Source organism: Neofelis nebulosa, chromosome 5, assembly GCF_028018385.1.
Source record: "Neofelis nebulosa isolate mNeoNeb1 chromosome 5, mNeoNeb1.pri, whole genome shotgun sequence".
In the NCBI taxonomy this organism is placed as follows: domain Eukaryota; kingdom Metazoa; phylum Chordata; class Mammalia; order Carnivora; family Felidae; genus Neofelis; species Neofelis nebulosa.
Genome location: NC_080786.1, coordinates 155,934,213 through 155,960,408, shown reverse-complemented (window position 1 = coordinate 155,960,408; position 26,196 = coordinate 155,934,213). Strand labels below are relative to the sequence as shown.

General features: G+C 56.4%; 1 protein-coding gene and 1 long non-coding RNA gene across 3 annotated transcripts; one reads left to right on the top strand and one right to left on the bottom strand.

The window, feature by feature from the left end:
* Positions 1–502: 502 nt before the first annotated feature.
* On the top strand, positions 503–24,386 carry TMPRSS3 (transmembrane serine protease 3). Of its 2 annotated transcripts, XM_058732097.1 has the most exons (12): positions 503–648; positions 4,689–4,799; positions 5,621–5,737; positions 6,109–6,232; positions 9,431–9,556; positions 10,751–10,794; positions 11,479–11,644; positions 12,398–12,567; positions 14,413–14,508; positions 17,128–17,270; positions 17,846–17,998; positions 21,270–24,386. In XM_058732097.1, exons 1-12 carry the CDS (start codon positions 555–557, stop codon positions 21,285–21,287), a joined length of 1,362 nt encoding a protein of 453 aa, XP_058588080.1. In that variant the 5' UTR covers positions 503–554; the 3' UTR covers positions 21,288–24,386. The 2 variants fall into 2 exon arrangements, with proteins under 2 accessions (XP_058588080.1, XP_058588079.1); XM_058732096.1 differs by lacking the exons at positions 503–648; positions 4,689–4,799 and having other exon boundaries at positions 5,448–5,737; positions 9,431–9,547.
* Positions 14,108–17,132, bottom strand: LOC131512905 (uncharacterized). The gene is made up of 2 exons (XR_009262373.1): positions 15,494–17,132; positions 14,108–14,457 (listed from the first exon to the last, which is right to left on the bottom strand). It is a non-coding gene; the product is annotated as an uncharacterized LOC131512905 (long non-coding RNA).
* Positions 24,387–26,196: the final 1,810 nt, after the last annotated feature.

The following is a 26,196-nucleotide window of genomic DNA, read 5'->3' as shown; positions in this document are numbered from 1 at the left end:
GCATCTCCTCCCCCCTGCCATCTACATTTTTGGGGCACGGACATTATGTGAGTATAAAAAACTTGTCATGTTTACGATAGGTGTCCCACAGGCGCTGGCAAAGGGATGAGTTTACATGGGACAAAGAACGCAGACAAGAGAAGGAAAGTGCTTTGAAAGTGATTTATCTTCTGAAAAATAATGGTGCAGTAATTTCTAAATCGTGAAAAGGCATATCTTTAAAGATGGCTAGTGAATTGGTTTTAGGATTGGTAGACTACACAAGGGGAAAGTCATTATTTTAGCGGAAGTAAGTTCATAGTTTTTCACTAACTCTGGAAGTTTCTCTGGTACCTGCTGTGGCTTGGAAAAAAATGCGTTCTCACGGGACAAATGGTTTGATTGATCGGTATTGAATGTGCTTTATGTGGATTGTTAGATTTCAGAGATTTAACTTGTCAAAGATGCGTTGATGCTAAAACTGTAAACAGGGAAACAAATGCTTTTTGTTCTTCCCGGTGAAGGAGGTGGAGGTCGATGTGGAGCCAAGTCTCAGAGGTCCTGAAATAGTCACCATGGGGGAAAATGACCCACCCGCGGCTGAGGCCCCCTTCTCCTTCAGATCGCTTTTTGGACTTGACGATTTGAAAATAAGTCCTGTAGCACCAGGTAGGTGGAACCAGGTGTGATTTCTGGGGAAGCGTCCCCAGAATGTCCCTCTGGGCACACACCCCACCAGGATTTCTCACACCCGCAACCTGGATGCTTGCATTTCCTTGGGTTTACCGAACCCTGGAGAGGGGGGCATTAGAGAGGGCATCACCTTGTCCAGCCCCTTACCAACTCCCAGAGAGAGAAGTTTGCATTCTCTGGATGGAGGTTTTCAGAAACTGAGACTCCAGTTGCCCCTGGGAGTTAGGGGTCAAGTCCTGCCGGGAAATCTCTGAGCCCCCTCTCCCCCCGAAAGTCCTAAGAACTAGGGCTCACCAGCTCTTCCAAGAAATTTAAAATAAGCTGGGCATTGCTGAAGGTATTCGATGCCCAGATTAAAATCCAACTGTAGGAGACAGGAGCCACTCTGAGCAACAAGGAAGGAAAGCTGGTTTTGTAAAGAGGTCACAAACACAGGACTTGTCATGGTGAGCCGTAGCTCTCTGGTCCTGGGTGCTCTCAGGAGTGCTGACCTCTGGGACTGGAAAGGGGGTCACCTGGGGGCTCTGACTGAGGTTCCAGAAAACACGGAGTGGGGGCTGCCCTAATGATTTTTTTTAAACCCTCTGGACAATTGTGGTGGGGTGGGGGGGGGGGTGGAGAAGACTTGAGGTAGGACAGGTTTTAAAATACAGCTCAAAAAGTTGGCAAAAATATAAGTTTAAAAAATACCCTATCACCTGACCCCCAAGATATATTATGTTTGTCTTCATTCTCTTCCTGTCCTTGCTGATAAGTACACATTCACGCACAGTGTGGGTCCAGACGGGTGTTTTTCCATGTGTGCCTTGGTTTTTATAAATGCTTTGCATTCATAACATCACAACATCCCATCAAGTAGATGTGTAATTTACATGGTTTTTAAAAATCATAATTTGACATACAATTATTTCTAATATTTTTATAGTACGAATAATATGAGCAGGAATAACACTATACACAGTCACCTCTGCTAACGTTTGATGACTTCTTCATGATTAATTCCTAGCGGTAGGAATTTAGTAGTGCTTTTTTTTTTTTTAAAAAATGAGCAATGTATTGTTCTTTATAGAAATTTAGAAAACACAGCTAATCAAAAATACTTTTTTACTTTTTATTAAACATTTTTTAATGTTTATTTATTTTTGACAGAGAGAGAGAGAGAGAGAGAGAGAGAGAGAGACAGAGCATGAGTTGAGGAGGGGCAGAGAGAGAGGGAGACCCAGAATTCGAAGCAGGCTCCAGGCTCCGAGCTGTCAGCACAGAGCCCGACACGGGGCTTGAACCCACAAACCGTGAGATCATGACCTGAGCCAAAGTCGGATGCTCAACCGACTGAGCCACCCAGGCGCCCCCAAAAATATTTTTTTATAATTGCCCACAATTTTACCCTTATTCAGAGGTAACCCTATTTGTGCTTTAGTATTGTATTTCTTGCCTTTTTCTGTCCAGCATATCACCATTTTCCTTTGGAAGTGACATACACGATTTTGAAGGTCCCCCCCCCTCTCCAAACCAAACAATATTATGTTATTCTTTCCATGGCATTAAATAATTAAATTTTTTTTTAGGAGTCGGCAAGCTATGGCCCATGGACCAAATCTGGCCCACTACTTGTTTTTATAAATAAAGTTTTATCGGAACACAGACACATACATTTATTCACTATTGTCTATGGCTGCCTTCATACCATAGTAGAGTTGAGTAGTTACAACAGACACTATATGGCACCCAAAGTTTAAAATATTTACTGTCTGGCCCTTTACAGAAGAGGTTTGCCAACCCCCTTTCCCTATCATGTAACTAACTCTACACATCTGTTCTGTCACCAGTTCTTTCTGATGGACATTCAGGCTGTTCCTGTGCATCGGTATTACACATGCTACCTCTTTAAGTGTCCGAAGTCAGTAGAAATTTGTGTGCATCAATGATGACCTCTTAAGATAAAGTCCTGGAAGTGGTTTTACTATGTCAAAACCTCCATCCATTTCTTAAGCCTTTTGGCTCATATTTCCGATTCGAACTCTCAGAAGTTAGTTTCCACAGCGTATACTCCTATCGATTGTAAGTGGGGGTCCATTTCTTTTCACTTTGGATGACAGTGGCGATGTAGTCATGATGATGATGATGATGATGATAATAATAATAAATGTTGTGAGGTTGATATGTCGTTACATTTAATTTGCAGTTTCCCAGATTCCCAGAGAAGGTGGAAGGTTTTTTTTCGTGCTTTTTGATCATCTGCATTTCTTCTTTGGAGAGGTGCTATGCATTTTTGTTTTTTATTCCAAGCATGCCCTCAAAGACAGAACAAGGAGAGGGAGCGGGGCCACAGTACCGCCCACAGGGCACCATGGCCGAGGCACTATCAAGGGGCAAATGTGAATGGATACTAAACGTTCTAAATGAGCAGCCATCTTGGAATCTACCATTTGGACTGATTTCCTAAATCCAACTCTTAGACACAGAACGACTGGAATGACAAGAGGTCATTCTTGGGGTTCCTCCTGGTTTTTAAAGTGTAAGTGGAGAGTGGGCTCTCAGTAAGGGGGACTCAGTAATGTGGTGCAGGCTTCCGGAGGCGTGGAGGGACTGGGGGGAAGAGTCTGCTCTACTAACTCAAGACCGCAGATTGGTTGCCCTGAAAGGAATTGATCTCCTCTGCGGAGATAAGACAACCTCCATTATCATGATGTCATTCATCCATTCATCCATTCAGTTGACCCTTGAACAGCACAGGGGCGGGTTAGGTTGCTGACTCCCCTTCACAGTCAAAAATCCACGTATAACTTTTGGCTCCCCCAAGACTTAAGTACCGATAGCCTACGGTTGACCAGAAGCCTTACCGATCACATCAACACTCACTTAACAAGTGTTTTGATTGCTGTGCGTATTATATACTGTTCTTACAATAAAGTAAGCTCGAGAAGAGAAGGCGTGATTAGGAAAATCATAAGGAAGAGAAAATACATTGACCGGACCATCCTATAAAAACTCCACGCGCAATTCAAACCCGCGTTGTTCAAGGGTCAGCTGTATGGACAGCCGTATTGACCAAGGACCGCTGCCCGCCAAGTGTTGGTCTAGGCTCTGAGAGTGCAGCTGCCTGCTCGTTGCGGCCAAAACAAAGACCTTGCCCTCTGCCCCCACCCCCTTGCTCTGTATCCTTCGGGCCATGAAGTGTGTGGCCTTTCTTCTTCCCGTTCCTTCTCTTACTCTCCTCTCCCTCTCCTCCTTTCTTTCCCACCTCTTCCTCCCCATTTTTGTCTGGTAACCTTTGGGGTTCCTTGACTTGTAGATTCACCACCCCAATCTCTGCCCGGATCTTCACATGGGGTCGTGCCTGTGCGTCTTCACACCATGCACCATGTGCATGTCTGTTTCCGTGTTCAAATGTCCCCCTTGTAAAGGACACCAGTCAGATTAGATTAGACCCACACAATGACTTTATTTTAATCTGTAAACACTTTTTTAAGTTTATTTATTTATTTTGAGAGAGACAGAGACAGGGTGAGCAGGGGAGGGGGAGAGAGAGAGAGAGAGAGAGAGAGAGAGAGAACCCCAGCAGGCTCTGCACTGTCAGCACAGAGCCCGATGCAGGTCTTGAACCCATCAAACCATGAGATCATGACCTGTGCTGAAACTGAGAGCTGGATGCTAAACTGACTTGAGCCACCCAGGTGCCCCGAGTTCTTTTTAATTTGATGGTCTGTAAAAACTCCATCTCCAAATAAGACGATATTTGGGGTTCAACTTCAACATAATCGGGGATGGGGGGGGTTACACAATTCAGCCGTAACACCGCCCACCAACCCAGGATGGACACAACGGGGCCAAGGGCGGAGAGTGTGGGGCTGAGCCCCTGGACAAAGTGTCCCCAGGTAGGTGGCCACTTGCTTTGGGCCGGAACATTCTCTGCTCCGGGGGAAGGGGGAATAGATAGCTCAATTTTAAGTTTTGTTTTATTGAAATCCGCCGCTCTGTGGCTTCCTGTTCTTGCCCCGCCTTTCGATTTTCAGATGCGGATGCGGTCGCGGCACAGATACTGTCCCTCTTGCCGTTGAAGTTCTTTCCAATCATCGTCATCGGGATCATTGCACTGATATTAGCACTGGCCATTGGTCTGGGCAGTGAGTACGATTCATTATTTAGTAGGCTCTCAAATGCCTATTCAGGCATTTAAACTTTCGTGAGCCCCCCCATTCCCCCTGCCCCCAGCTCATGCCACTCAGCCTTAATTACTGGAGGCAAACGTCTTTGGGGTTTGCTGACTTTGAGTTTTATTTGCCTGCACGAGTGTCAAGCCAGCCTGGGGCCCAGGAGGGGCTGCTGGCCACACTCGGGGCTTTGTCACCAAGGAACCTGCCCAGTTGGAAGTGTCCCAAAGCACCTGATGAAATAGAATCCTGCGGGCAGGAGGGGGTGCGTGGCCGGGAGGAGAAGACAAGGAGGCCATTCAGGCCGGGCCGGGCATACCTGCTATTTTTAAAAGAAGGTTCATGTGGCTTTTGAGAAAGCGAGTCATTTGGATGGGCTCTGATAGGGAACAGTATCTCATTTCCTCTTTCAAATGACCGGCCCACCTGCTCGGCTGTGTGGTCCATGGTCCCTTCTCTTCTTGCCCGGAGTCGGAGACAACAGGTGATAGATTGGGGGCTGCGTGGAGCTCCTTGCTCAGCAGGCTCAGCCGGTCGGCCCACAGCCAGGCCCTTTCTCTCTTGACCTTGAACCCCCGAATTGTGGCTCCAGGCCACATAGTGAGACAGCGGCCCCACCCTGTGGAATTTGGCACAGAAACCGGGCTGAGGGAAACAGGCTGCAATTTCAGTGCAGGTTTCATTATTGATGGTTTCATTATTGATGGCTCAAGGCCACGTGGCCAGTGGATGGTTGTTAGTGTTGAGCACCGAAGAAGCCCTTCCTTGCCACACCTGTCTTCTCCTTTCCTCAGTCCACTTCGATTGTTCCGGAAAGTACAGGTGTCGCTCGTCTTTCAAGTGTATTGAACTGACAGCTCGATGTGACGGGGTCTCGGACTGCAGGGATGGGGAGGACGAGTACCGCTGTGGTAAGGCCGCGCTCTTCCCCGCCGAAGCACCACCCAGCCTTGACCTTCCCCATCCGTGAAGTGGGTCCAGGTCCACACCACTGTCAGGTCTCAGCCTTAGCTGGGATCCGGCTGGCACTCATCCCCAGGGGTGGCCGGGTTGGGACAAGGCAGGGGCTGTCAGCCGGGGCCGAGACTCGCCTGGGGAGGCCACAGGAGCAGTCAGAAGAGAGCTGGGGGTCCGGGCCCGCCCGCCAGGGGGGCCGTGCCCCCGGCGGGGAGGGGCGGGCCAGAGGCAGCGGAGGAGGGACCTGGGCGGGCGGCACAGGGGCCTCCGCCCGCGGGCTCAGGCGTCCGGGCCGCTAAGGGACCGCTCTGCCCGCGCCGTCCAGTCCGCGTGAGCGGCCGGAACGCGGTGCTGCAGGTCTTCACGGCTGCCGCCTGGAGGACCGTGTGCTCTGACGACTGGAGGGGTCACCACGCTAACGTCGCCTGTGCCCAGCTGGGGTTTCCAAGGTAACGTGAAGAGCATCGCCAGCTGCCGGGTAAAGCGTTGGATGGCGGGGACGGGGGAGGGAGGAAGCTCCCTTCGGGCGGGGGGCTCGTCGGGGTGCGTCCCCACGGCAGCCGTCGGTGCTGGACGGCGTCCTCACGTCACAGGTGCGCGCACCGAGGCCCCGCACGCTCCGTGCCGTGATCACCGCACACCGCACACAGGCGCGCACACAAGCGCACATGCACGCACACCCACGTACATGCACACGCATGCGCTCACACAAACACACATTCACATGCACACACGCACACCATTCACATGCACACACATGCCACGCACACATACATACATGTGCACACACACATACGCATACATACACACACCTCACACAGGCACACACCCCTCCCCACACACATGCACACACACCACACGCACGCACATACACACACTACACACCCATATGCACACACATACACACATTCACATGCACACACATGCACACATACATACACTGCACACAGGCATACACACTCCACACCACGTGCACACACATCACACACATACACACGCACACACATGCACACACACAGGCATGTGTGCACACACATACACACCTCACACAGGCACACACCCCTCCCCACTCACATACACACTACACACATGCACACACATACACACATACATACACTGCACACAGGCATACACACTCCACACCACGTGCACACACATCACACACACACACGCACACACATGCACACACACATGCATGCGTGCACACACATACACATACCTCACACAGGCACACACCCCTCCCCACTTACATACACACCACACACATGCACACACATACACACATACATACACTGCACACAGGCATACACACTCCACACCACGTGCACACACATCACACACATACACATGCACACACATGCACATACATACCACACATGTGCACACACACCACATACATATACACATACATACACATGCACACAGGCACACACACGCACACAATTCACATGCACACACACGCACACATACATACATGCACACACACACATACGCATACATACACATACCTCACACAGGCACACACCCCTCCCCACACACATGCACACACATACGCACACTACACACCCATATGCACACACACACACACATACACTGCACACTCCACACACGTGCACACACATCACACACACACACACGCACACACATGCACACACACATACACACACACACACCTCACACAGGCACACACTCCTCCCCACACACATGCACACACACCACACACAGCATACACGTACACTCAGCACACACCCCACATACACATACATACACACATGCACGCTCACAGCACATGCACATACACCACACATTCCACACACCACACACCAACATGCACACGCACCATATCACACATACACCACATCAGGCACATCACACACACACGAAGTCACATACGCTCACATATACTCACACAGCACACTACAGCACACACATGTATACACTCAGACAACACGCAGCCTCATGCACAGACACACGTATACACTCACACACGCACATGCACACACACACACCGCTGCCCCCACCATCAGTGCAAAGGGCTGAAAGCCTCCACCAGCATTTCTGTTCCCCTCCACCGGCATTTCTGTTCCCTACGGAGTCCCTTTCTTGGACTCACGGAGGGGGGGGGCATCCCTTCCCGGCTCCCCTGCTTCCCCCTCCTGGAGCGCCACCCCTTGCCCTGAACCGTACAGCCTCCCTCTGCTGTGCAGAAGGACCCAGAGACCCCTTCTCTTGAACCCCTGTCCGCCCGGCCAGGGCGAGAGAGTCCTGCCCACCCCAGCATGCGCCCCTCAGGGGACGTGCGGCCAAGGCCACGTTCCCCGGCTACCCCTCAACGTGGCCCGTTCCCTTCACTGCGAACCCGTCCTTCCCTCCCTATCTGGTGCTTCAATTCCAAGATGTACCTCTGTTCCCTTTCTGTTTTCTCTCCCTACTTCCCTCCGAAATCCCTTCTTTGCCCTTCTCTGCTCGGCTGTGTCCCGTGTCAGCTGTCTGTGATGACAGAAGTAGGGGGGGCTGTTGAGCCGGATCACCTGGGTTTGAACCCCCGTGTCCTCCGCCCAGTTCCCTGAGTCGGGCCTCGAAAATCTGGAGAACAGTAGCGGCCGCTCTCAAAGGGTCGTGTGACACTCCAGCGGCCTCGGAGCGCGTAGGAGCGAGCCTGGCTCCCAGCGAGGTCCTGGGGCGGTGGGGGGGGGATGTGGCTGCAGCCTGCTGGCTCCCACCTCCTGCAGGCTGCGCAGTTTATGGGGTTCCCCCGGGGCCCGCTTGGGTCTCCCGCCCTGCCGTGGCCAGCCCGCCCTCATCAGGCTCTTGTCTCATCTCGGAGTCCGGTGCCCAGCGCCTGCCCTGGTAGTGGTCGTGCGAACCCCAGGCAGGGCTGGCAGGGGCGTTGCCCTCAACACCCACGCCCCACGGAACTCCGTATTGCACACATCCTGCCGCCCCCCGCGGCACGTCCGCGACCGGACGCACCCCTGTCTGACACCCTGGCGTGTCAGGGAGTGAAGCGAGCCAGCGCCCAGCCACGAGAAAGGGGAGCCTGCGTTCGTTCGCTGCCCTCACCCCACAACTTGATTTTTTAAAACCATGCCTTCTTCACCGCTGCCCCCCAGAAGACCCGTTTCCTGACACGTGAAACATTTGCTTGCTCCTGGGGCCCCGTGAGCCTTTTCCTTTCGTGTTCGTCTGTCTCCGGGGGGGACCCACGCCGGCTCGGGCTTTCGTCCCCCCCAACCTTTTGCTTTTGGGTGCTCGGCACCCCTGCTCCGGGGCCCACCTGCAAAGACTCTGCTGAGTTCTGCGTGCCGCTCTCTCTCGGGCTTGCTTCAGGCCATGCCAAGGGCAGGTCAGGGGCTGCATCTAGGGGCCACCTGGCTACATGAGGACGTGGTCCTCCGTGCCATGTGCCTGGAGCCTGCGGGGGGCGCGGGGGCCGTGGGGTGGGGGCCAGAAGCGTGCACAGTCCCAGACTCTGGAAGGTCTCCCCTTCCAGCCAGCAAAGGAAGCTGTTGATGGTTTGTGATGCTGGGGGGTGCTGGGGGGAAATGACACGGCCCAGCGTGAGACGTGTGGCATTCTGACCGGAGCGCTGGATTTGAAGCCGAGAGAATTCACGCGTAGGGTCTGCATTCCCGATGTGCTTACAGCTACGTGAGTTCAGACGCCCTCAGGGTGGACTTAGTGGAAGAGCGGCTGCAGGGGGACTTCGCTTCCATCAATCACCTGCTGCCGGATGACAAAGTGACGGCTCTCCACCACTCGGTGTACGTGAGGTAGGCGGCCAGGAGGCGCTGCTGTCTGCACGGGGTCGAGTCGCCTGCTGGCTTCGTCCAGCTGCGCGGCCCCACGAGGACCCAAGGAACGGGCAAGCGTTTCTCCGGATGCGAGGTGGGGGCTTGGCCACCGCGGCTAGACTGGGTGGACGCACGGGCTGGGGTGGAATACCCACCCGGAACCGGGCGAAGATGGCCCGGCAGGGGGAGGGCTACGGGGCCCTCTCTTCATAGGCGCCGGGTGTGCGTGCGGGACAGGACGGAGGGACAAGGAAACTAGAAAGAAAGAGAGTAAGACCCAGACGCATGTCATTTGTCTGTAAAGTACTTAACGCTCCCCGTTTCTATTCTGTGTTTCCCCCAGCACTTCGTGGGGGAAGGTAAAATGAAATGCCCTTAAATGACAGGTACCCACGGCCCAGCGCGTCCCCGCCTGGTCCCCTGCCCCCACGGTCAGGCATCTCTATACGCTCTTCCGGGCACGTCGGACCCAATCCCAGGAGCGTGTTCTGTGCTCTGGGAAACACCGGCTGGTCAGCCTGTCATTGCATAATTCACAGTCCCCTCCCCCCCGGGGCCCACGTGCGATTCGTGGGGACAGCGCATCCCTTGTGTCCTAAAACCTCAGTCTGGTGACTCTCCCTTTTTCTTGCATGGTTGCATGAGCCAACTAGGGCTCGAAAGGCAGGGAAGGTCACGAAGGGACGCGGCTGGAGGTGTCCCGGCTCCCAGCCATGCCAGGGCGAGCCCGTGTCATTCCTGCAGCAATCACGGCTGTGTTCTGGGGAGGAGGGGGATCCAGGCTGCAAGGACTCTGTGCCAGGAGAGGCTGCCACACGGTCCAAAGGGCCCTTGGTGTCCTCCCGGGGCCGGCGAAGAACACTGGGGTAAAAACCACCTGCACGTGACCCCAGTGCGCGTTTGTATAATACGGGTCCTCGGTATCTCCTGTCACCAGCTACACGAAGCTTAGAAATGCCCCGTGCCCTGTCACATGCACAATCCTTCACGGTAGCCGAGTGTTTTGGGGTGAATGTGTGACCTCACACTCGTGTCGTAGACTAACATTGCAGTCTGTATTCCAGAGCAGGGGAATAGAATTCCTTTTTCTTTTACCCCAAGATTAAGTCTACAGAAGCGCCTGTTTCACAGGCCTCTGGGTATTCACCGTAAACCTACTCTTTTCCTCCTCAGGGAGGAATGTGCCTCGGGTCACGTGGTTGCCTTGAAGTGCATGGGTAAGAGTTCTCCAACCACAGAGGTCGCTCACAGACTCCTGTCCCCCCTGCCCTGCTCCGGCTGCCCGGGGTCCCCTCTCCTAGGTGCCAGGTGGGAACACTTGGGCCCCACCTGACAGGAGGAGGAGGCCAGTGCTGGCCCCTGTCACCCGATGGGGGGCGGGGTGGTAGACAGCCCAGAGCATCTTCTCAGCAGCGGACAGACCATGGTCCACGAGGCCCTGTCTCTCCGTGGTGGCTCCAGGAGCCTGACTGACTAACCGCCGCTTTCTCCTCCCCACCCCCTTCCCGCCTCAAGGAAAAGCCTGCACTGGCCGTTCAGTGCCTCAGGCTCCTTGCTTCTGGCCCCGGGGAGGGTTCACCCTGCGGGGTGGGGTCTGGAGAAGTCAGGCCCGTGCACGCTGCCCCGCATTACTGAGGGGAGCCCTGCAGAAGCCGGGCTCCCGTGCCCCCCCGGTGAGCCGTGGTCATACCGGGGTCACGGGCGTCACGGGGAGGGGTTCTTCCCACTGCACCCCCACATCTCCGGGATCTGCTCCCTCCTCTCCCCTCCCAGCTCTCTTTCTCAGCTGTGAGCTCTGTGAGGGCACAGGATGCCAGGGAGGGGGGGGGTTCTGTGGCTGTGACACAGTCTCCCCAGAAAGTTCCGTGGGATCCACCCTGAACCCTGTTCTGTCTCTGCAGCCTGCGGTCTGAGAATGGGCTACAGCTCGCGCATCGTGGGTGGAAACGTGTCCTCGCTCGCGCAGTGGCCGTGGCAGGCCAGCCTCCAGTTCCAGGGCTACCACTTGTGTGGGGGCTCTGTCATCACGCCCGTGTGGGTGGTCACCGCTGCCCACTGCGTCCACGAGTGAGTGTGCCCCTGGCCTCCCGGGTGTGGGCCTCATTGCCCACAGATCTCCGTCTAGACGGGGTAGATTTCAGGGCTCAGCAGCAGGTCCGGAAAAAGCAGGCAAACAGACCAGATAGTCACAAAGTAACGTCCAGCCGAGGGACCCACCCCCCCCCACCCCCCCCACCGTGGACCCACCACCATTGTCGCCGCTGGCTGTGACTGGAGACTCTGAGCTCATTCTGAGGATTTCAGGCCTGCAGCTCTTACAGAGAAGGTAGAAGGCGTCAGAAGGAAGCTCTGGTGCAGGAAGAAACCCGCCAGCCTCCCTGTGGCACTTACAGTGACATGTGGCGGCCAAGAGGGCGGGAGGCAGGGCAGGCTGGCAGGGGGATTAGCTCGGGGGAAAAGCCACAGAGAGAGCCCCCAAACACTGGTTAATTCTCCGATGGCTTGTTTTGTTTTGTTTGTTTTGTGCCTCACTCTGTTTTGGTTGCTGACGGAGAATGGGCCCTGACAGACCCCTCACAGCCTCAAAGGTCCAGAAGTCCCAGAGGCGCGGGCACCGAGGCCTGCCTCGGAAACTCCTGGGGCACACTTGCACTTGTGCGGGGCACGGGGGCGTGGTCAGAGGCCAAGCACGAGCTCGGGAGGTGCAGGGGGAGCCTCTGTCTCGGCCGCCCGCCTGGCACAGGGTCTCCGGACGTTTGAGGTCGGTGGGTTAGAGTATTTGGGGGTTTCTCGCTCCCCCTCTCTGACTTCTCATTGCAGCCTGTACATCCCCAAGTCGTGGACCATCCAGGTGGGCCTGGTTTCCCTGCTCGACAGTCCGGCCCCTTCCCACCTGGTGGAAAAGATCATCTACCATAGCAAGTACAAGCCCAAGAGGCTGGGCAATGACATTGCCCTCATGAAGCTGGCCGGGCCGCTCACCTTCAACGGTACGTCCGGGTCTCTCTGTTTTTCTGTTCCTCTTGTGCGCCCCAAGATTGTCTGTGATCGTCCGTTGAAGCATTCGTATGGCAGCCGCTTTGAAATCTTGCAGGATAATCCCGCTGGTTGGTTGGTTCATTTTGCTGCTGGCCTCAGTTTATTATCTTTTCTCACTGGAGTTGTGACTTTCCCGGTTCTTGGTACAATGAGTCACCTTCAGTAGCATCCCGGACGCTGGGCTGTTGCGTTAGGAGACGCTGGGTCCCTAGCCATCTTCGGGTTTAGCAGGTGGTGACCCTGTTGAGGCTCACTGTGCGTGACGTTCCTATTTGTGGGCTGTGCTTCGGATGGTGTTGGATTTTAGAGACTATACGGCTCTACTTGGGTCAGCTCGGTTTGTCTGGTTCCGCTGGGGCTCCCGCTGGTGCCACTTTTCTTCCTGCTGGTGGTACCTGGGGATGAAAGGGACTTCCCCAGGCCAGGCCACCTGGTGCCTCCAGGTGGCGGAAGGGGGTCTCTGGCCCGTGGGGACAAAGAGCTGTTCCCTGTCCTGGAGCTGCTTGTGGTGAGGTCCCCTGCTGGGGCCACTCCTCTGCCCGGTGTGGTCAGTCGTGGACTTCCCAGGTCAGCCCGCGGTTGTAGCGTGATCGTCCCGGCCGCCGTCTCTTAACTAGCCGAAAGATACTGGCACCTGCAGCTCCCAGAGGGACTCAGAAACATTCTCTCCCACCCAGAGGCTGAGCTCAGCAGGCCACGTTTCCCCACGGGGGACAGCAAGTCCTGACCCCCGGAAGTTACCAGAATACCAGAAGAGCCACCCAGGATAGAACTCTCAAACACTTTGCAGGGGCAGAGGAAGGATTAGGAGCCCACTGCTAAGTCAATCAAAGCCCCCTTCTCCCTCCCCGGCAGCTTGGGGCGCGGGCGGAGGTACAGTCAACGGGGCCCCCTTATGCAGCGGGATCCCGGCACAAGGTCAGTGGCAGGTTTGACCTGGAAGAATCAGCAGCGTGTTCACAAGCCCAACTCGGGGCTCGAACTCATGAACCGTGGGATCACGACCTGAGCCCCAGTCAGGAGTCAGACGTCCAACTGACAGAGCCTCCCCCCCACCCCCCCCCCGCCGGCACCCCCGCACCTGTACCTTGATAAAAGTTAACGAGCGCCCTTATTATTTCTCTGCCTTCCCATCACCGTCCCGTGCAGAAAAACTCAGAGCGTGTCAGAATGTATCCACCTGACGGCCTCATGCAGCCATGACCCTGCCTCTGGCGGAGGGCTTATGTGACACGGCCGGCAGGGACAGGCAAGCTTCTTGCCTCCAGATGTGTCGGGAGGGACAGGAATACTCATGGAGGGATGTTTCCTAAGGCGACGTACCCATGGTCCAGACCAGGAGCGGGCAAGCCGGGGCCCCGGGACCGAATCCGACCCTTTGCCTGTTTTTTGCAAACGGAGTTTCCGTGGAACACGACCAGGTGCATTTGTGGCTGCTTTCACGCCCCTGTGGCAGATAGGAGCAGTTATGACAGAGACCACGGGGCCACAAAGCCTCAGGTATTTACTGTGTGGCCCTTCACAGAAAATATGCCAGCCCCTGGTCCAGACTCACTCACGGTGCCACGGTTTAGGGGTGTTTAAAGGTTTACGGCTCTGGCCGGGGGGAAGTCCCTGCTCTGAGCCGGTAGCTTTCAACACGACCCAGGGCTTGACCTTCCTTTGGGAGCCGGTTTGAGCCCCTCGGAGAGGCAGACGCCCGAGAGATTGTTTTCTTGGACTAGTGTTTCAGTCAAGTTCAAGGCTGTTGTTTCTGCTTCAGTCGAGTTCAAGGTTGTTGTTTCCCCTTGGAACAGAGATGATCCAGCCAGTCTGTCTGCCCAACTCCGAGGAACAGTTCCCTGATGGAAAAATGTGCTGGACGTCAGGATGGGGGGCCACAGAGGACGGAGGTCAGTCATCTGAACTCGAGATTCTAAGTCCAGGGAGCCCAGAGCCACGAGGCTGGGGTGGACGCCCACGGCCACACGCTCCTCCCGTGTCCCAGCGCAGTGTCTCCCCCCCCCCCCCGCCCCCAGCACAGCGCCCCCGGAGGCTCACACGTCCTGGGCAGGGGGTGAGGGGTCGACCACTGGATACACCATCTCCGCAGAGCACTTGTGGGTCAGAGTCATGGTTCCGTTTGTCTCGGGATGTGAAATTGCAGACTTTGTCAGGAGAGGAACAAATCGGAAAGGGGAACCGTGGCCACCCCTTGTCAGGGAGACCTTTACCGAATGACCAGGGAGGTCTCCTTCCTCCTCCTCCCCACCCTGCTAACTGAGCACACAAGGACCCCCTAGAGGACCCCTCCCGAGGTCTGTTCAGAAGACAGATGTTCGTAACTGGTGAGGACTTTGGAGGATGTGTTATTTCATTAAAGCAGACAAATGGAACCCTAACACTCTAACCCTAACAGAAGTAGTCATCTTAATAAGAGCCGTGCACGCAGTCGGAACCCGCCCCATCCGTCCTCGGGGGGCACGCGTGTGCTCGACACCCGTGGAGTTTTTCCGCCAATTGCTTTCTCTCTGGTAGGAAGAGCGTGGGTTTCTTGGGACTGTTGCAGCAAAGGTCCATAAGCAGGGGATCTTTAACAGCAGAGGCTCATTGTCTCTCGGCTCTGGAGCCGAAAGTCTGAGATCAAAGTGTCCCAGGGCCGGTTCCTTCCGGAGGATCTGGGGGTGAAGAACCTGTCCCCAGCCCCTCCTCCGGCTTCCGATGACTCCAGCCATCCTTGGCTTCCCATGACTTGTAGACACATCCCTCCAGTCTCTGTCCCAGCCTCACGTGCCCCCCTACCCTGTGTCTCAGATCTCTCCCCTTTCTCTATAAGTCTTTGGCTTAAAGCCCCCCCCCCCCCTTAAATCCAGGGCGATCTCATTTTGAGATTCTTACCTTAACTACATCAGCAAAGACCCTACTCCAAATAAGGGCACCTTCTAGGGTTGCGGGTGAGCGTGTTTTTTGGGGGGTGGGTGCAGCTCACCCCAACACAGGAAGTTCAGGATTTCCCTCTCGAGGCTTTTTAGTTGAGTCCGCTCCCTCCCGAATGTCCAAGGCACCCCGGGGCGTACCCAGATCTTCCGCGTGCAGGGTCCCACCCGTGTGGCTGGCTGCTTCCTCTCGCCCATACTAGAAGCTTCTTCCACACACACGCTGAGCTCCGTTTCACCACGTACCAGGTGCCGAGCCGGATGTCTCCGTGAGACACTGCCTGCTTCTCACAGCAGCCCCTCGGCGGGGAATTCTTTTTGTGGTCGTCTTGAGGGCCAGGGGACTGGGGCTGAGGGGGCGCCGAGCACCTTGCCTGGGCTCCCACGGCCAGGTGGCGGGAGGTCTGCCGCGTTCACGCTGCCCCCGCAGCCCTGTTCATGTCGTCCCTCATGACCTGACGTGGCAGATTATATTCTGACTTCGCTGGATCCTGTGGGGCGAGTAGGGAGAGGAACCGTTCTCAGTCCAACCTGCGGCCAGTGGTCCCCATACAAGCGGCTGTGTGGGTGGATCGGGGAAGCCCGTGCAGAAAACAGGGTATCATTCACACTCAGAGAAACTCAGCGTGTGGGTTGGAGGAGCACGCCCCCCACACCACCTGCTGATGTGTGCCAGAGACGTGGGAATAGAGGTGTGTGCCTTGTTTTAAGCCTATAAAGCGTAAGGATAACTGCTTTACAAACGGGTTAAGTTACAGGGTGTCGATGCCTTCGGGCCGGTGGTGGGGCTAATCCAGATGTATCATTTCCCTTTGCCGCAGCAGCAAGCCCACCCTTAGTGGCTTTAGACCCACGAAACGTGTTATCTGACAGTTCGAGAGGTCGGGGGTCCCAGATCCGTCTCCGTGGGCCGGAATCAGTGCGTCGGAAGGGCTGGTCCCTCCTGGGGGCTCTGAAGGAGAGTGCGTTTTCTGGCCTTTTCCAGGATCCGGGACCGCCTGCACTTTCTGGCTCGTGGCCCCTCCTCCACCCTCCCAGCCGCTGGCAGAGCCCCGTCCAGTGTCCCTCCTGTCTGACCTCTGCTCCACACCATCGTGTCTTCCTCTCTGACCCTTTTAAGGACACTCATGGTGACATTTGGAGGTCCCCCCAGGCCACCCAGGACCACGCCCCCATCTCAAGGCCCTTTTGCCATGGAGGGTGACACGGACACAGGCCCCCGGGGTGGGGACGCCGGCGTCTTTGGGAGGACACTTCTCTGCTGATCGCACCCGGGTTCTGCCCACAAACTGTGTGTGTGACCTTCGTGGGCCTCAGTTTCCCTTCTGCAGCCCAGACAGCTCTGAAGACTGAACGGGCTGGTGTGGGTCGAGTGCTCGGCCCGAGGGGGGCCCTGGGGAGGTCCAAGCCAGCTACTGCCGTCCCCCCTCCTCCTGATGCGCATCGACGGGGCCGCGGGGCCCGCGCACCAGGGAGCTCGCCACAGCCACGAGCCATCCGTCCACCTCCAGGAGCCGCCTCCTCTGCCCCCGGAGTGTGGTGGCCTGCCCCTCACCCGTCCCGGTGTGTGCCCTCTGAATTCTTGCTCTGCCACAGGCGATGCGTCCCCGGTCCTCAACCACGCAGCCGTGCCTTTACTCTCCAACAAGATCTGCAACCACAGAGATGTGTACGGAGGCATCGTCTCCCCCTCCATGCTCTGCGCCGGCTACCTGAAGGGCGGTGTGGACAGCTGCCAGGTGGGGGCCCTTGGTCACATTGTGACCAAGCTCTGGCACGGTGACCCGGCCTGTGGGACAGGCCACCGCCAGCACTTCCCCGTGACTGAAAAGCAAATATACAGGGCGTGGGGAAGAAGTTTGCTCAAGATATCCCTCCCTTTCCTGGCTGCCGGCCCAGTGTACCCACCGCTCCCACTCTGGCTGGGTGCTGGCAGCGGGAGGGGTCTCCAGGGCGCTCCTCACCCCAGCCCTGGCTCTCAGGGTTTGGGGGGGCGGGGGGAACCCTGGATCTGAGCCTCACCCGTGAGGTGAGACTCCATCACTGCCTGAGCCCAGCCCCCGCCAGGCAGACCCTCCCTCTGAGCTGCCTTGACATTCACGGTTCGGCGCGTCCAGAATCTGGCGGGGAGACAGAGGGGGGAGACCGTCCTCGGGGGACCCAGGACCCCAGTGCTGGGAGTGCCAACAACCCCTCTTGGAGGCTGGGGGAGTAACGTGGAACCGTCGTGGAACCGAGTTTGAGCTACAAAGGGGGGGATCGTGGTGCTGACACAAGGGACACGCACGGCAGTGCCTCTCTCCTTGCCACGTAGGGAGACAGTGGGGGACCGCTGGTGTGTCAGGAGAGGAGGGTGTGGAAGTTGGTGGGAGCGACAAGCTTTGGCATCGGCTGTGCCGACGTGAACAAGCCCGGCGTCTACACGCGCATCACCTCCTTCCTGGACTGGATCCACGAGCAGTTGGAGGTGGGTGCAGCTCACTCTGGCCCCGTCACTGGCCTCCAACATCCTCTTCTGCGGCCCCAGCGCTGCTGTGCGAGCCAGGGAGCGATCACTGGGTGGTCTGTTCAGCAAGCGGTGTTCCGTGGCCCCTGGCTGGTGGACAGGAGCATGGCTAGTCCCATAGGCAAGGCTCTGTGAGGGGTGGGGACACACAGGGCGGCCGAGGCAGACGGACAACTTGCTCCACCAAGTGGGGAAAGGGGGACGGGTGGCCGAGGATGAGCCCCTGGGGATGGGGATGAATCCCGTGGGCACGTGTGCGTGGAGTGGAGTGTGGACCAGGTGCAGACAGGAGGCGAGGGTGTGAATCTGCAGCCCCCCAGGGCCCAACTGAAGAGTTTGGACCTTGCGGAGAGCCAGGGATGGGCTGGAGAGTCTCTGACCTCGGGGCGGAGGTGGGGGCGTCCCCGGACAGCTTTGCGCTTTGGGGCAGCCTCCCTGGAGGAGGAGGGGAACAGGTCGGTGAGGCCGGCTCGGCAGGACCAGGGCGCGCAGGAGAAGGGAGCACCGCAGGCGGACAGGAGGGAGGAGCAGGAGGGAGGCGTCGGGGCCCGGCCACACGGGGGCGTCCGCACAGCCTTCTGCCTTGTGAGCGCTCAGCACGTATTTGCAGACTTGACCTCCAACTCTGAGCCGCACCACTCATGCCTTAGAATAGCTTCAAAGAACTTGAGATTTTCCTTTTGCTTTTAAAACGAAGGCCAAATTTACGTGACATAAAATTAACCATTTTCAAGTGGACAATCCAGTGGTATCTGGGCTCTTCAGTTTTGTAAAGCCTGCACCTTGATTGCAGGGTTGCAGGGTCGGGAATGCCTTCACTCCTTGAACTGAACCTCACGCGTGGTCACCATCCCTCCCCTCCCCTCCCCTCCCCTCCCCCAGTCTCTAGCGAGCAGTAATCTGCTTCCATCCCTAGATCAAAGACCTTTTAATTTTTTTTTAAAGTTTATTTATTTTTGACGGGGGCGGGGGGGGTGGAATGAGGGGCAGAGAGAGAGGGAGACCCAGAATCCCAAGCAGCTCCAGGCTCTGAGCTGTCAGCACAGAGCCCAACGCAGGGCTCAGACTCACGAACCGTGAGATCATGACCTGAGCTGAAGTTGGACGCTCAACTGACTGAGCCACCAGGCACCCCGATCAAAGACCTTTTAAAACGCTCCTTTCAATTTGAAACAACTGGCTAAGAAAAACATCAAAGACCTCATGTGCCTTGGACATTAATTTCCCCGCTCTGCCTCCAGGAATTTTTTTTTTTTTTTTTTACTGTTTATTTATTTTTGACAGAGAGAGAGAGAGAGAGAGCAGGGGAGAGGCAGAGAGAGAGGGAGAGAGAGGGAATCCCTAGCAGGCCCCACGCACAGCACAGAGCCCCACGCCGGGCTCGATCCATCGTGAGATCATGACCTGAGCCAAAACCAAGAGTCGGATGCTCGCCCGATGGAGCCCCCCCAGGCACCCCCCAGGGAAGTTTTGCTTTTCAAGGAGAAGCTGCATGAACTTGCCCCGTCCAGGCTGAGGCCTGCTGTGCATCCTCCACAGGGACGGATGCTCCCTACCCTCGGTGCCGGCTCATCGCGAGGCGATGCTGGGAGACAGGCCTTTCCTGGAAACGTCCACTGGCACTCGTCTTGTCAGCCGGCAGACCGGCCCGGTGCCCACTGCTGGGACATGTCACACTCTTAAGTGCAGAATCCAGCCCCCAACCATCAACCTCTTTGGAAGCAAGAGAAACGGATTTCTGCTTGCAAGAGTGGTCCCCTGGCCGCAGTGGCCTCGATGGCCAGTGACGGGACCCCAGGGTGCAGAGGGCCGTGTGGGTGTGGAGGGGTGGAGGGCGGGGAAGGGGCAGTCGCCCACAGAGCCACGGAGGTGCTCCCTCCACGCAGCTGCACTCGGGGACAGACGGTCCATGTGGCCGAGGTAGTAATCATGGAAGGTCAAGGTCGAAACGGGGGCAGGTCCAGGAAGTCCACTCCCCGTCTTCAAGCTGGGGAGGAGGGCTGGCTCCTGGGAGAACAAGATTCCCGAGTCTGGGAGCCTTCTCGCCAGGGTGCCAGGTGATGTCTTGCCCCGGTTCCCTCAGGGCCATCTTGGGTGGCAGGTCCTAGGACCATCCCCATATTACAGCGAGGGGACCTGGGTAAGGCCCTCGGAGCTAGTGACAGCAGAGTGGGACTCCAGTCCCCGCGCATGCTGCTGGGATCTTCACCGTAGGGGTACGTGGGACCCCCCCCCCCCCCCCGGCTGTTTGTGCACGTTGACGATCCCCAGGCCTCTTCTTCAGAGGCTCTGATCTGGTGATTTTGATGCACGGGGTCTTAAGGGAAAACATTTTGGGAAACACCGGTGCGGGCCACGTGGCTCCCTGGGGGGGCATTAAAAGGAGCTCCCAGGGGCGCCTGGGTGGCTCGGTCGGTTGAGCGTCCGACTTCGGCTCAGGTCATGATCTCACGGTCCGTGAGTTCGAGCCCCGCGTCGGGCTCTGTGCTGACGGCTCAGAGCCTGGAGCCTGCTTGGGATTCTGTGTCTCCCTCTCTCTCTGACCCTCCCCCGTTCATGCTCTGTCTCTCTCTGTCTCAAAAATAAATAAACGTTAAAAAATAATTTAAAAAAAAAAAAAAAAAGGAGCTCCCACCCTCCCTGGCCCCAGATGAGCAGATGTATGGATGGTGGATGGACGGCTCCCTTGAGGCCAGAGGCAACTCAGTCACCAGCTGCCTCGGGGCCACTGGGGGCCGGTATGTGACACGCCCTTTTGCAAGTGTCTTCAGGTGTCCTCGGGAGGGGGGAAGGTCCAGAAGAGGCTTCCTTTCCCAAGGCAAGTTTTCCAGAGGGTCTGCATCTTTGGTTGTTTCTTTGAACATGGCGCCCGGGCCTTCCGAGAGCCCACCCAGCACTGCCCACTGGCTCTTCTTCTCTTTTATCCACTATGTTCTGTGCTTGGGGTGTAACACGTAACTGTTCTGACTCAAAGCAGGACTGCCAGGGCTGGGGGAGTCACGGGAAACTAAGGAGAGGACTCAGTCTGAGACGGACGATGCGGGGGCGCGTGTGGGTAGGAGAGCTGTCCCATGCGCACCTGGGACCGCCTAGCAGGGGCCAACCTGTGCCCATTGATGCCGGGGACCCACCCACACTTCACTCGTGGCAAAATGCAGGCGCCTACTCCATCTCGGCGCTGGAGGCCGGCCTGACGGGCTAAAGAAGGTAACAGCTGTGTTTTCATTCCCAGAGGGACCTGAAAACCTGAAGAGAGGGGAACGGGCCGCCACCTTGAGTTCCCGCCTTGATGGAGACACCCCGTCCTTCCGCGGGTCCCCGGGTGGAAACTCGCGGCCTGAGCCAGCGCCTCGGGTACTCTTCCTTCTGGAGCCACCGTGGAGCCCCCAGAAGGAGCATCTTTCTGCCCCGGCACCTCCAGAACAGCTCCTAGCCCCTCTTCGAGCCACTGGGGTGTCAGGCTAAAATGGCCCTGAAGCTCCTTTGTGACGTGCCCTTCACTGAGCTCAGAAGCAGGAACGCCTTCGTGGTGCTACCTTGCCCCCCTCGTCCATTTGGTTTTCTCTGCCCTGGGGCATTCACCATGACTGACCAGGCAGATCTCACCACAGGCCACACCAGTGCCCAGTGGGGACATGCCAGCCCGGAGCCACAAGGAGGTGTTGTGATAAATGTCCCTGTCTGCACGTTTTTTATCCCTAGGCGCTGGAACCAAATCAGGTCTTTCTACTTCCAAGATCCCTTTTTGCCTGTGAGAACTTAACCCACAAGTGATTCGTTGTTAGGTTTCTTTCTAATCTCTCTTTGTAGTATTTGGTGCTTGGTGTAGTATTTGTCATTTACTTCCAAGGGACGTGTGCTCTCTTAACGCACCCATCAATCAGAGCTTGTCTGAATGAATACCGACCACTCGTGTCAATTGGAATCATAATTTTAACTGGGGAGCCTGGATCACTTTGATCTCCTCTAGATACGTTGTGGGTTTTCCATTCTTCCGGTGGAACAAGTTTCCCGGCAGATGAGCATTCTATCCAGAGACTCGGAAGCAGAGGGTGACGAGAGGTCACTGGAATAAGACAGGACCACCTAACCCCGTGTAGGGGGTGCCGAAGGCACAGCGGGCAGTCGGGCGTCATCAAGAGGCCGAAGGCTTCCCTGCGTCTCTGCCTGGTTACCCACACACCTTCTGTCACCCCCAGGCACACACATCACAGGAAGGGGTACTTGTAGGCAATTTCTGTCTGGAGGTACTTCATCACAGATGAAGGCGTCAGACGTGAATCTATTGCTTTGCCTTGAGGCATCGGTGGGAAAGATGGTGAGTTTCAGAGAGCAGGCAGGTGCCTGGGGAGGCAGAGGCTGCGGGGAGCCTCCCGGCACGTCCGAGACCCCGGGGGTGGGGGTGGGGGCTGCACAGGGAGAGAGGGAGAGCCCTGGCAGACTGACCGCTTAGCAATCCCATCTGTGCCCCACCAGCCCTGCCTCACTACACAGGTCTCCACGTGTCAGAAAGGGACAAGAGCGTTTTTATTTTAAGGGGTTTTGCCCAGGCCTCTCTGAAGGTTGAGGTACAGTAGCTCCTGCGTGGGGCGTCCGAGTTGTGAAGACAGGAGGGATGCTGTATGTGACCTCAGCTGGGAGCCCTTGACCGTGGGGCTGGCGCATTTGAATGGCTAGACATTGTGACTCCATCCTTCCTTAATTACTATCGAATTGTGTTGGGAAATATTTGCTGGCTCACAATCTTTCAGAAGGTCTTGAGTAATGCCAACGGCAGGCAATTAATCAGGGTGGACCATGTGCCTGGCACTGATCTACCCTACCGCATTTCCTGTGTGCTCTCTTTTATCGTTGCAACGACCCTACGAGACAGGAATTATCGTTAGTCCCGTTCCGTAGATAAGGAAACTGAGGTGTGAGAGGAGTGAGTTTCCCAAGCCCACGTGTGGGGCCAGTGGGGCCTTGGGGGTTTCCACTAGGCACATGGTACCAGCACGAATTAAAGCAACGAACTCACCGCAAAACCACGCTCGGAGGCATCGGGGTCTCAAGAGACTTTGCTCCACCGGCTTCAACCCATCCGCGACGTATAGGCCATTCAACGTCGTGGTCAACTGCTTCCTCCTCTAGAAATGTCTGGTCTCAGTGGAGGCCCCTGTTGGCTGCAGCCAGAGCTTCGTGGGTGGAGCTCTTTCCAGTTTTTTCCCTTTTTTCGGGGGATACGCCTTAGCATCTACGGCATGCCTGACGGCCAGGCCAGAGTGGGAGCCAGCAGAGAAAGTTCCGGCCGGAGCCTTGCTAACCCGCAGCCACAGAAACAGGCAGGAGAACGTGCCACGACTGAGGCGGGCTGCTCCTCCTGGTGGCTTGGACCCGAAGAAGCAAGTGCGGGGTGTGCGTGTCGGGGGCTAGTGAATGAGGGGGCCCGCGCCTGCGCCCACGTGTCCCGGACAGCGCCACGGGGACAGCTCCTTCTCTTGTAGGTTCTTTTGTGTTTGATACGGCTGGATTTTAACATTTTAAAACGTATCATAGAAGATCTACCAACATTACGGGACATTTGGAACAAGGGGTGTCATAAACCAGTTGATGACTTAAATGCCAAGTTGGCCACGAAAACCGTGAACGCCTGTGTCCCTCTTCTAACTGTGGGGGTGGGGGGGGGTTCCAGATGCTCGTAGAAGTCTGACTTCTCCACCTTGCACCTGGAGAATCTGCCCGCGGCAGCACAGAGAGTACGAGCCAGGGACGGGTGTGCAAACCTTCACCCCGTCACTGGCCCTGGAGGAAGTTCCAGGTACCGGCCTCCGCCTCCAAGGTCTGACTGGCTGCGAGATGCCCCGAAGGGCAACCGGGGGTTGGTGCGTGTGTGTGTGTGTGTGTGTGTGTGTGTGTGAGGACCACGCCCTCCAGGCGGGCAGATGCGGATTCCTGGTCAGGTCCCCAGCAGCCGGGAGGCACGGGGTCTCACCAGTGGCACAGAGACAGAGCCATGGCCGACAGGCACAGGGCGTCTGCTGCGTAATCTGAAACACGGGCTTCAGATAGATTACTTTCGACAACCTACCCGTTGGACCCCCTTCTCCCCACCAGAGGGAAAGCTTGCCGCCATGGTGATGGTTTCTGGCACGACGTTCCCTGCATCCGCACGGGTGGCCGGCTGAGCTGAGGGCGGAGAGCCGCGGCCGGCTGGACTGCTCCTGTGTCACTTCCAGAAGCGTCCCAGGTCACCTGTCCCTTCTGGGGTGCCTACGTGCTCTGAATTTCCCCCCAAATTTCTTACTTGCACCCTGGAAGCTCCCACCCTCCTGCTTTCCTTGGTCGGGTGGGGGCAGCGAGGGGGGCTGCAGACGAGCCGAGCTCCCCGGTCTCCCCGTGGTGCCCACGGCGGCCGATAGTGGTTGCCAACACAGTCCTGGAGGCACCGGAGGAAAAGGCAAGGAAGGGGAAGGGACAGAAGCCATCACTGCCCGAGGGTCCAGAGAGCTCACACCCAGAGGGCCTTCTTTTTTTTTTTTCTTTTAATCTTTTTAAGATTTATTTATTTTTGAGAGAGAGAGAGAGAGCTTGAGTGGGGGAGGGACAGAGAGAGAGGGAGACCCAGAAGCTGAACCAGGCTCTGAGCCGTCGGCCTAGAGCCCGCCGTGGGGCTCGAACTCACGAACCGCGAGATCACGACCTGAGCCGAAGTCAGACGCTTCACCGACAGAGCCCCCCCCCCCCCCTCCGGGCGCTCCCAGAGAGCCTTCTTCAAAGGAGACCTAGAAACTTCCCAGGCCTGGCCGCCAGGTGGGGCTCTGGGGAAGGCAGCCCACTCATGCCTCCTGGTCACTGGAAAATTCCAGAATCTTTTCCAGCCCCCAGCAGCTGCCTCCTGGCCTGACCCGAGTGACACATCTCACCTTCCTCCCGGCTTCGTCACCACAGCCACACCTGCCAGCCCCCACCATGACTCAGAGCCCGTAGGCGAGATCCCGGCGCCCGAGTCCTTTCCATCCCCCAAGGGAGTCGGGCCTGCGGCTGCACTCAGTGCCGGGGCTCCCCGGCCTCAGGCAAAGTCCCTCCGTGGGCCCCTGTAGGGGGGCTGGGAGGCCCCTTATCTTCCTGGCAGGGGGACTCGGTTGTCCACTCCCGCACCCTCTCACACCCCCAGGACGGGAGCCGTCGCCAATCACCCAGAGGGTGGTTGAGGAAAATAACCTTCAGAATGACTTTAAAACAAATTTGCTTATATTCAAGTTAGTTCACATGCAGCGTAGCCTTGGTTTCAGAGTAGAGCCCAGTGATTCATCTCTTACATAGGACACCCCCCACCCCCACCCAGTGCTCATCCCGACAAGCACCTCCTTCATGCCTGTCACCCATCTAGCCCGTCCCCCACCCACCTCCCCTCCAGCCACCCACAGTCTGTTCTCTGGGTTTCATTCAAAGCCACTTTTTTCAAGTTCTCTTTGGTTTCGGCGCCTGGGTGGCTCAGTCGGTTAAGTGTCCGACTTTGGCCTCAGGTCAGGATCTCACATTTCGTGGGGTCGAGCCCTGCATGGGGCTCTGTGCTGACAGCTCGGAGCCTGGAGCCTGCTTCGGAGTCTGTGTCCCCCTCTCTCTCTGCCTCTCCCCTGCTCATGCTCTGTCTCTCTCAAAGTAATAAACATTAAAAGAAATACATAAATCAAGTTTTCTTTGGTTTACGTGGTCATGAACGCTATGATTTCAGAATCATTCTTATTGGTCTGCTTTAATTGAAGTTTTTATTCAGATAATGATAGAATCACATGCCGTCATAGGAATAGTGCAGAGAGGGGTCTCCTATGAACTGCCCAGTTTTCCCCTAAGGAGAACGTTGCAAAACTACAGTCCAGCAGCACAAGCAGGTTATCGACAGTGTTAAGATCCCCTGATCTTATCCAGATTTCTTCCGTCTTTTCTTTTTTAAAAAATGTATTTAATTATTTTGAGAGACAGAGAGAGAGACAGTGGAGGGAGGAGGAGGAGGGGAGAGAGAGAGAGAGAGGGGAAGAGAGAGAGAGAATCCCAAGCAGGCTCTGTGCTGACAGTGCAGGGTCTCGAGCCCACGAACCACGAGATCATGACCTGAGCCGCAATCAAGAGTTGGACGCTCAACGGATTGGATTTCTCCAGTCTTATTTATACCCAGTATG